General features: G+C 37.1%; 1 protein-coding gene across 1 annotated transcript; it reads right to left on the reverse strand.

The window, feature by feature from the left end:
* Nucleotides 1–3,197: 3,197 nt before the first annotated feature.
* Nucleotides 3,198–10,429, reverse strand: LOC140319632 (melanoregulin-like). Its single transcript, XM_072397343.1, has 5 exons — nt 10,353–10,429; nt 9,959–10,214; nt 6,923–7,013; nt 4,320–4,486; nt 3,198–3,697 (listed from the first exon to the last, which is right to left on the reverse strand). Exons 1-5 carry the CDS (start codon nt 10,427–10,429, stop codon nt 3,620–3,622), a joined length of 669 nt encoding a protein of 222 aa, XP_072253444.1. The 3' UTR covers nt 3,198–3,619.
* Between the last annotated feature and the right edge of the window lie 211 nt (nt 10,430–10,640).

The following is a 10,640-nucleotide window of genomic DNA, read 5'->3' on the forward strand; positions in this document are numbered from 1 at the left end:
CATTTGGTTTGTGTTAATACAGTCAGTCGTTTCATGCTTCTGAGTCAACTGTGTAGCCTTAACAGTCAAATGGAACAGCATTATGTCGTCCATTGTCACAGACTTTGACATATTCCTTCTAAATCCTTAGTAACTACAACAAAGTGCTTTTTATGCTGATACAAAGATGAAAGGACTGACCTCACGCATCTTGGTTGTGTATAAGGAGCTTTCTGCAAAGTAAGATTTGGCTGAAGAAATAGTGTACACTGTCTGTTTATTGGTTTCCACGCACCAAAGGGAACAACAATTCTTGGAAGCATGTGCAAATCAAAGAAACAATGACTATGGTTACATAAACACCACGGTTCAGATAATTGTTCTTATTCGATTATGATGATTTTCCAATTATTGCTTTTTAGAGGAACTGCATTTAAAGTATGTGTCAAATAAAATACACTTCCTTTTTATACTGTTTTGTGTATTCGGATACAAGATGGATGTTCCTGGGATCATTTTCCTTTCACATGTTAAAACAGATGACCTTGCATTTGTCTCCAGAATACCTTGATATACAAAGAAGTTCACGGTGGACTCAGTGACCGTAAGGTGTCCAGGTCCTGTGGTTGCTAAACAAACCCAAATCATCAGCCTCTACCACAGACAGTTGGCATGAAGCGTTTGTGTTGATGTGCTGTTTGGTTTTCTCCAAACGTGTTGCTGTGCATTTTGACCAAAAATCTTCACTGTGTTCTCATCTGTCCAAAGGACATTTTTCCTGACATCTTGTGGTTTGTTCAGGTGAAACTTTGCAAGTCCTTGTCACAGGAGACTTTCTCCTGACAACCCTTCCAAACAAACCACACATTCAGTCTGATTGTAATTTTACTGTCATTAACTTAACAATTAACAGGCAAACTGATGGACTCCAAAGTGGTTAGAAATGTCATGATAACCCTTCCCAGATTGATGGACAGCCACTGTTGCCTCTCTAAGGTCATTGCTGATGTCTTTCCTACTTGGTGTTGTGTTAACACACCAGAATGCTCCATACCAGCAAACTGCCAGAACTCCTATTTTTAAAGAGGTGCTCACACGTGCTCATGGCAATTGATCAAGTGCATTTATTTGGCAACTATCCGAACATGTCAAAATGAAGTGTGAAATACAGAATTACGCAAATTACGACAAAATGTCTCAGTAAACAAACAAACAAAAAAGCAACAACCAAAAGACTGTTTTCTCTGCTTCCTTTTTCTGTTCCTTTTGTAGATGTTACCCCTCTTTACACACAGGCACTCACACTGGGGATTGGGTGTGTGTCTGTATGTGGAGAATAGTATTTCAGTGGAAGTTTGAAAAATGATGTAAGCACTACACGATGTTGAATGCACATATGCACACACACAGTGGTTTAATGAGAAAAAGGTGCAAGCAGTACAATGTCTTTCAATGCCGCCATCTCATACTACTCCCCTCCCCCAAAGTCCACCCTCTCTTGGTTCCACATCTGTTTCACAAACTTTGGAAGGGGCCTTAGAGAGGACAATATCTGGGTCAGAGTAAACTCTTACTTGCATGTATAAGCGAACAAGCATGAATGTATGCACAATGTACTGCATTTATTGTCTGAAAAAACTATGAAAACGGTCTTAGATGCTTTGAAACTGAGGATGGTGCAGTGTGCAGGGTTCTGCTTAAAAGTCTGAATGAGACATTTTGATTGTATTCTGCATAAGTCTAGCAGAAAGTTAAGTTCAGAGGATGATTAAAAGAAGGAAATTTAATTTTTCATGCATGATATAATTCACATACGCACATTTGTATATAAATATATATATATATATATGTGTGTGTGTATGTATATACAATAGTCTGTGAAACAATTGAGCCTATTGAAATGTGACACAATGCTGCCACCTTTTGGATGAAATAGCTAATACACCCTCGAATGGAGCCAAGTTAAACATGAGTAAATATAAAGAAAGTCAATGAATCAAATGAAATACAATAAATAAACAGCCCATGTCAGTTAAGATACATAGGGAAAAAAGCGCTGGAACATGTTTGTGATAAGAGAAATGAAGACATTTAAATAGACTGCCTACCATTCAGGATAGATGGCATAAACATATTTCTGCCTGCAAAGGGTTTTTTAGTTGAAACCTTTATGTAGGTCCACGTGTGAAAGGACTAAAGAGCACTTATTATGCATAAAAGTGCAACAGATACGCTGTCAAAGTTACACTTACACTTCTAAAATAAAAATAATAAATCAAAAACATTGAATACACTACTTTACAAAAGTCTTGAGCCACACCTAATTTCTTAATTCATTGCCAGGAAAATGGGAAAAAAGTGCAATAATTTAGTGAAACATGAGCAAAAATTAATGTAATCACTGTATAAAAGGCTGAAACAATTTTTACAATTCAAAAAGCCTTAAAGTCAATATTTGGTCTGAGCACCTTTATTCTTCAGCATAGCCTGAACCCTCTTAGACAAACTTTCTTGTAATTTATTGAAGAAGTCTTCAGGAATAGTTCTCCAGGCCTTTTGAAGGACATCCCAAAGTTCTTTTTTGGCTGTTGGCTGCCTTTTGTTCCGTTCTCTGTCAAGATGATCCCACACTGCTTCAATGATGTTGAGCTCCGGGTTCTGGAGAGGATTAACCTCCTATGATTCTTTCCCTTGATGCTTTACAGAACACTTTAATGAGCCATATTGAGAGGTATGACTACATGACATATGGGATCGTTTCAGTTTGAGGACTTGTTGGTTGCCAATAATTTTTCAGGTCAGTTCTTGTGTCATTTGGCATACCACAGATTTTTTTTCCTTGTTTCCCCTCCCTAACAATGGCTTCTTGGCTAGATTTATTTGCTGTAGATAGTTTTCAAGACTTTCTACCTCTTGTTTTTTCCATCACTTGTCTAGTTTTTGGCTAATAGCTGTTTGGGAATCACCTTGTTGGTGCAAAAGTACTACCTTATGCCTGTCAAACTGAGTTATCTTTGGCATTTTTCAAAGATGGAAATGAAGAGATGGGAATAAATTATGGGAATTTGAGACAGGCTATTAGTAACAAAGAAAATAAAGATACAATTTGAATTATGTTTTTTGCTAAATTATCTGTTATGTTATGTGTCTTCAACACAACACTGGTTTATCCCTGGATTCAGGTGCCTTTTAATGCTTGAATAATTCAAAGATCAGTGTTAAGTGGATTAACCAACAAGAAACAGATTCCTCTGAAAATGGTTTGGCTGAATATGTGTGAAAAAAACTTTGAAAGGTGTTCAGAAAAGCGTGGAGAACTATTGCTGACGACCACTTTAAAATATTACAAGGAAGTCTGGCTGCTTGGAAACAATTAAACAAAAAAACGAGGGTTGACTCAAGACTTTGCACTATTCTATATATGACAAAGTGTGTGACCTAAACAACAGACTTCACTCAGTCAACATAGCAAACAGTAGTTGCATTAGAAGAAATTAGTTTGCTTAGTTAAGATAAATGATAGAATGTGGTATATACACTGTGTGTTAAAGGGAGTTCAGTTTGTAGAACTGCTTGACATGTCAAACATTTTCTTTAGGCTAATTCAACCTCTGTATCTTTTCCTGTCTGTTTTTGTCTATCAGCCTTCTTTTTTGGGATATTTTTCTTTGGCCAGTCTGACAAAGTCCTCAGCACTGTCCAGTGACACCAGCCGGTCCTGAAGGAGACATGGAGAAAAAAGACGGTTTTCAAACTTGTCATTCCCCACCTCTGATAGGATTTTTAATGCAAATCTGAGCATAACTTTTTTTAGTAATCCTGCTGACAGACAGCGAAAGACGCAAACCATAGCAACAAAAACTCTGTGGTGTAATAAAGCATTTGAGAAATGGCCGGTTGGAAGTGACAGTGGAAGATAGATACATAATAGGAAAATGGAGGCGTAACAAATAAGTGGACAAGTGAAAAGAGTGAAATAAAAGAGGAGGTAGCAGACAAAAAGAAATGGAACTATTTTCATGTGACACACAAGAAATACTTTGTTAGATTGACTATACAGAATAGGAAGTATGTAGCATAATGAGACTTCTGGGAAATTCTGGGAAACTGCCACTAATTGGATAATAACTGATATACAGTTTGGGTTTGTTTTGGCTTTGCAGTCTAAGGATGGTCTGTTTAAGTTGCATTTAGTGTTGTAGGTTGGGCTACTGAGAAGGAATGCAATGCCTGAACCCCTCCTCCAGTTTAATTCTAAATTACTTCATATTAAGGCTAAGACTACACACTTCAAGCCAATATCAATGTTACGAATATAGCTTGACTATATATATGTATACCATGACGTAGAGGTATCTGCTGTGGCGTTCCGTTCCAGGGGGGAACAGAGAGGTGTGGTCCAGCAGCTGTTTCAACAGGTTGGAAGCTTTGTTAAGATGTTCTTGATCTCGACTGAACTGGCTCTGTCTGTTCACACACAGCAAGGAATCCACCTCACACTGATAACCTGCAGGAACACAGAGAAAGGATTAGGAGATAAGTATACATAAACCTAGTCATATAAACTAAATACTTAACTTGTAAAGATACAGACTGTTAAATTATCTGTCAGTGCAGTAAGAAAATATTACAAATGGTGAGATTTCTGCCTAATAGAGGAGCAAATAATCCCTTTAAATTTTAGGTCAAAACCACTTTTTAAATTTTTATTTGAATATTTGTTTGTCTTTATTTGTGTGAATTGATCTGAAACCAGAGCTTTGAACTATTAGGACTCTTCTTAACCACCAACTCAAACCTTTTGATCATTCATGACCTCTTACCAACATTTTGAAAGTGGTCATAATCAAATGGACACTGAGAATCTGGTATGAAAAGACTCTGTCACTGATCAGGGAAACATATCTCCCTTTTCTGGACAGTTTTATTATCTGTATAACAGTGCACCGTTGCATTTTTATGACAATTCTCCATACTGCACCCACCAACACTTAAATACCTTACTTCAAAACATTGATGACAGTACAAATGTAAAAATGAGTAAAAAATACAATATTTTTGCATAATACAGTTTTTAGTTGCAGCTTTACATTAGATATTGTGTAGTTTTTTGGCTTTTTAATGTTAATCGAAGAACGTTTCTGTATTTAATAACAATGAAATGACCTGTAGATATTGCTGAAAATAGCTATTATATAAATAATTGGACTTTTTTACAACTCTTACTTATGTATCATCAATCTCATTACACAAATTCTGGTGGCTTGTTGTATTAAGGGACTATAACTGTGTATTATATTGTTATATTCCAGTTCATCTTTCATACTATTGATAGATAAAAAAGTTCAACTTTGACAAAAATCTTACGACAACTCTCAGTAATATTTCAAATCAGCACCATTGTGGCATAACCAAAGCCATTAAGGTATGCGATAAATATGGGAGCTATTTTTACTGACTGAGTCTGATTGTTTCTTACAGAGCCCTCATTCATGGTTGCAAATTGTTTATGAAATTCAACACTGTTTGCAGACAATCGAAGCTCAGAAACCACAACAAAATTTCAAATGCAACAAACCTGAATCACAACTGCATTGCAAATAAACAGACTGAACTTGAATTTATCACTCCCACGAGTCTTTGTTCAAGCCAGCACAAAACTGACCTCTAACCTGATCCCGTTTTCTTAAATCTTAAGGTTACTCATTTACTTGCATTTTCTTGTTATTTTAAATCACATAAGTAAATGCATAGTGTAGAGCTCTAATTTTATTCATGTTTTATTATTTCCAAAAACACAGAGAAAACATGCAAAATAAAGGAGAATAACCAGTAAAATGACCCAATTATGAAGCACAATTCATCAAAGATGAGAGAATTTAAAAGACAAACAACATGCTGCATGCTGTGCAGGGTTAAGTAAAGGAGGTTATTCTGAAAAGCAACAAATATTTCAGAATAACATCAGTAAAATTTATTTGATAATCTCAGATGTAAACAACACATTTATGTTTGTGTAGTTTCTAGTATTAGTTCTATAAGTTGAGTCTCTATGGGTTGACCTAATTTTTGCCCTGGCAGTAGAGTTGATAGATGCTAAAAAGATTGATCTATTATGACATTATTTTAAAATATAATATATCTATCTAGTTTCATTCCCTGTGCATCACCATTGGCCTATTAGTGGCAGTACAAGAGACTATAGGCCAGGGATACCCATATCCTGTCCTCAATGGCCGCTGTCCTGCAGGTTTTAGATGTTTCTCTGCTTCACCTCACATGATAGATGAAATGGATATCTTCAAAAGATTGTTAAGTTCTGTACAAGCCTGTAAATGATGCATTGATCTGAATCAGGTATGTTGAAGAAGGGAAACATCTAAAACCTGCAGGACAGCGGCCCTTGAGGACCAGATGTGGGTATCCCAGCTACAGGCGGTTCCTGAGCTTCTTTGTCTTAATTAGCTTCATGGACCTGGACCTGTGAGTGTGTGGTCGTGTCTGGTAAAGCTTGCAGCAAAGATTGTCACTCCTAGTGCTGTTCACCACCTCCTTTTGCCGAATGTTTTTCCTAAATGTTTCATTTGAGATTTTAACTGCAAGAGAAAATTTTTCATCTTTTAAATCTCTTTTTCTCATGTCATTGTATGACACAACAGTTCTATTTGGAATGATAATTTGATTTTACAAATCTAAGTATGATTACTAAGCAGCTGTTGTTGAGAAGCAACAATCATCAGCTCAGATTAAAACTGTCCTAAAAACCATAATGTGCTTTGTACAGTATATTTGACTTAAATAGGATCAATCAGACTTTATGGATAGATATCATGGTGTAACTCTTGGTTGGATTTGTTTACACATTACGTTTTTGAGTTCCTAATGACACACAGTAGATTGCATGGAGGACAAATGTACTGAAAAAATGGAAACTGTGTCTCACCCAGCTGCAGCAGGATTTTCTGCCATCTGGATCTGACTTCTCGTCTGGCATAGTGCAAAGTGTGTATATCATAATTCAGCTTCTCCCATTCCTGTACACAAACATACGAGCATATGATAAGCGTTAACAACCCAGGGACTTTTCTGTGCTTACACAGCCCATCAAAACTTGTTAGTTTCAGGGCAAAGCAAATGTGACACAACCAAGACACACCAGATGAATACTGGCCACTATCATTGGTTAATGTTATTCTATGGGCTGATTACAGTCAGCAAGCTAAATATCGGCAAAAACTTATGCTTGGCTGACTTCTCTGTACATCTCTGGTCTGTGATGCTTCACTCACTAAACAACATACATGCCACTGTGAAGGTGACGTGTTTGTCCTTAGATGTTGTATATGTTATGTTATCATTCTTGGCATTTTTCAATGTAAATTCACAAGACTTTTCCCACTACTATTAGCTTATTTTTTTGTCATAGATCACTAGATTTTTTTGTCATAACAGCACAAATTCAGCAGAAATTCAAATCTTTGACTGTAGCACTCGATGAAAAGTGAAGGAACAAACAGTGTCAGTAAAGTTAATCTTCTGTGGGACATGAATGTGTACTCCAGTCTATATGTGGAGCCGTCCATTTGCTGTTGAGCAGTTTTAATAAAAAAAGCAAACAACCAAAAAGTGAGCCGATCAGGGCACTAAATAAAAAGCCAGGCTCTCACAAAAGGCAACGGGATTCATTCTACGAGGACCATGAGGAAACTCTTCAAAAGACATGCTCAGAAATAGTACCAGATTGGAAGCTCCACACTACAAACATTGCTAAAAGGCACAAAAAAGTAAACATAAAGAGAATAAAAATATATGCATTTATATATATAAACGTATGTATAAAAATCACACAAATTTATGATGGATAAATTCCACGGAGCAGTTTCAGAGTCCTGTGAGCTTTTGTTCATGCTGCATCTGTCACAGTCACAGCTCACTGGGAGTGCTGTTAATGTGATCTGAAACACCTACACTTTTCTCTCTATGGCAAGTCAAAATGCAATTAAAACGGCACACTTAAACCAGGCAGCTTCTGCACTTTGGTAGCAGTTTTAAATCACTCAAACCTGAGAATTTAAAGGTTATGTCCTTCTTTTTTATTGCAGATTCACAGTTTGTTTGACCAAATGTTAAAAACAGTCTCTCAACATGCTTCAGTGAATAAACTTTGGACTGGCCAGTGAGGCTGTTGGCTCACATCTCAACTGAGGAATTCCTTTATCAACACAATGCTCTCTCTGTGTACTGCAGCATGCTATTCTCAACACGAACATTGTCACATGTTTACCATCATTCTCACTGAAGAGACTGAAATATCTGAGCTCCTCTGTGGAAGATTAAGGAGCTGCAGTCCCAACATTTTGAGGAAATGGCTTTTTCAGTAAACATATCCCATCTGTGGAGCAACAGAGCAAGACTCATAAATAAAAAATACATTTTCAGACTTCTTTCTTTTGAGGAGACAGTTACTTAAAACTCCATGATAGGGTAGTACATTCATATCCCCATTCAATCCTACACAGCTGTCTAAATTAATGACTAAACAGCCATGTATGAAAAGCATGGCCCCGTTATTGAGTTAGTGTGTAACAGAGCATTTCACCTCTCTGTGTGTTGTGGGAATGTGATCTAAATCCTTTTTATTCCACCAGCTTTGACCCTTCTTTATAAACTCTAATGGCAGTCCTTAACACATATTGAACACATCAAACATAGCACCGTGAGTATTCTAAATGTGTGTGCAGTCTCTATACCTAACTGGCCGGCTGCTTTCCGTTAGCCTCAGTATCTTGTTTCTTTTCCTGACAATGGCAACTGTGCAGACTAAAGAAACAGGAAGGGATGGCATTCGACCTCTCTATCAGATAATTTGTGATAGTTGTGCCTTCATAAGATGCTACTTCTGACAACATTGATGTGAGGCATCCTTTTTTTATAGCACTTGCTCTACATGGTGTTATGCTTATATCAATATAATATAATGTTGGTCCATACCTCCAAAATGTCATAATGACACAATAGAGACCCAGAAATAGTAAGATGGTAGCATTCTTTAACTGTTAGCCATTTATCATTCCAGTTTGATACCCTGACCCTGTCATTTGACACAGAAATAAATACCAATTAGAAGTTATTGGCTATAAGACTTTGTCTCTCCAATATAAAGGGGCTTTAGAAACCCTTCTGAAATCTTTAAAATTGTTTTCAGTCAAATGTCAACCAGGCAACCTGGTGTATCTGCTGCACTCTTTAAACAGAATTTTGGAGCAAATAGTCAAGCAGAAGAACATTTCTGCCCCACTTTTCTCACAGTTCAAGAGCATATTAATTTTTTTAATGAGATCATTTTGATATCAAATTATCGCAAAATCCAGGTCAAGTTCATTAAGTGATGTGACATAACATGAAACAGAATCAAAGGCGTCTTTGAGAGTCACCTGTGCGTGCCCTCTGCCTTCATTGGATTATTACATTAGTAAACTCTAGTGGACCAAATAAGGACAAGAGACTGAATTAGAAGCACCAGCACAAGCATGGATCCTAACCCTAAAGAAGTCCTGTTTATCTTTGTTCAGAGAAGACTTTCGTGTTGCTGCCATGTTATCTAAAGTTGCATAGAGTCATTGCAAATGTGCTGATGGACTTAAAATTTTGTCTGATTACTCCAAGCTTCTGTTCCCACCTGTTTATAGCAGGCACATAGAACTTTGAATGAATCTTTTTCGCTTGAGTTTAATGAAAAAAACCACACATTTTTGCATGTAAATCTTAAGTAAAGTTATACCCATTATCAACTGTATTGTGATCATTTGTAGCAAATTAAACCCTATTTTAATCATCAAAAAATGTACAAATGGCAGATTAACTTTTACTCAGAGTGCAAGCATATGTATCAATTTGCTTACTTTTGCATTTGAACATGTCTAAGTATGTGTTTATTGTCTTTTACATCGTCTCATGTGTGCAACATGCTTTTTGTCACCTCTGTAGCCTTGTCTGTCTGGTCCCTCATGCTGATAAAAGCCTGTAGCTCTCTGTCCCATCCACGCCTGGTGCAAGAGTCACCAGGTCTGACTGAGGTGGCCCACGGATCCACAGTTCTCCTCTGTTTCTGCTGGTAAGCCCATGGGTTCCTCTTCATGGGCAGTGGTCCAAAGAGGCTCTCCTCTTCGGTGTCACTGCTGCTGGATCCGCTGGATAACAGTTCAAGTGGTCTAGGAGGTGAAGTGGTGTGTGTGCTGGTAAGAAAGAGATTGAGTGAGTTAAAAAAGTGAGCTTAAAGTAGAATTTTAAAATTAATCAGAATTTTTTAGTAAATAAATATTAAAAGGTACAACTTTTGGGTTGTTGACATATTTGTGAAGTGTTTCTCTCACCGCAAGATAGCCTTCTTCTCCTCTCTGTTGCGGTTCGCATAATAGTGACAGCAGCAGAGAGTAAAATTAGCACCCATTGCCCCTCTCCAAAAATGGATATCTGTCCCTCCAAATAACAAGTAACAGATTTCCCCCAGAATCCTTAAAGCATTTAAACTTGTTCAAAAGGAAACATCCTCATTTTAAAACGTCCAGGAGTACACATCCGGTCAACATCCTAACTTGTTATGCTCTTCCCTCGATACTGGCCTGAATAAGAACCTATCCTAAGAGCTGTCTGCCAATTAC

This window comes from Leuresthes tenuis, unplaced genomic scaffold, assembly GCF_036924035.1.
Source record: "Leuresthes tenuis unplaced genomic scaffold, fLeuTen1.0.hap1 SCAF_12, whole genome shotgun sequence".
Classification (NCBI taxonomy): domain Eukaryota; kingdom Metazoa; phylum Chordata; class Actinopteri; order Atheriniformes; family Atherinopsidae; genus Leuresthes; species Leuresthes tenuis.

What these genes read in the sequence shown, in the direction of transcription:
- LOC140319632 (XM_072397343.1), bottom strand. Translation starts at nt 10,429, where the DNA reads ATGGGTGCTAATTTTACTCTCTGCTGCTGTCACTATTATGCGAACCGC. An exon ending in GAGAAGAAGGCTATCTTGCG is followed by an intron (nt 10,215 to 10,352) that starts GTGAGAGAAACA and finishes CTTTCTTACCAG; the next exon opens with CACACACACCACTTCACCTC. An exon ending in GCAGATACCTCTACGTCATG is followed by an intron (nt 3,698 to 4,319) that starts GTATACATATAT and finishes TGTCTCCTTCAG; the next exon opens with GACCGGCTGGTGTCACTGGA.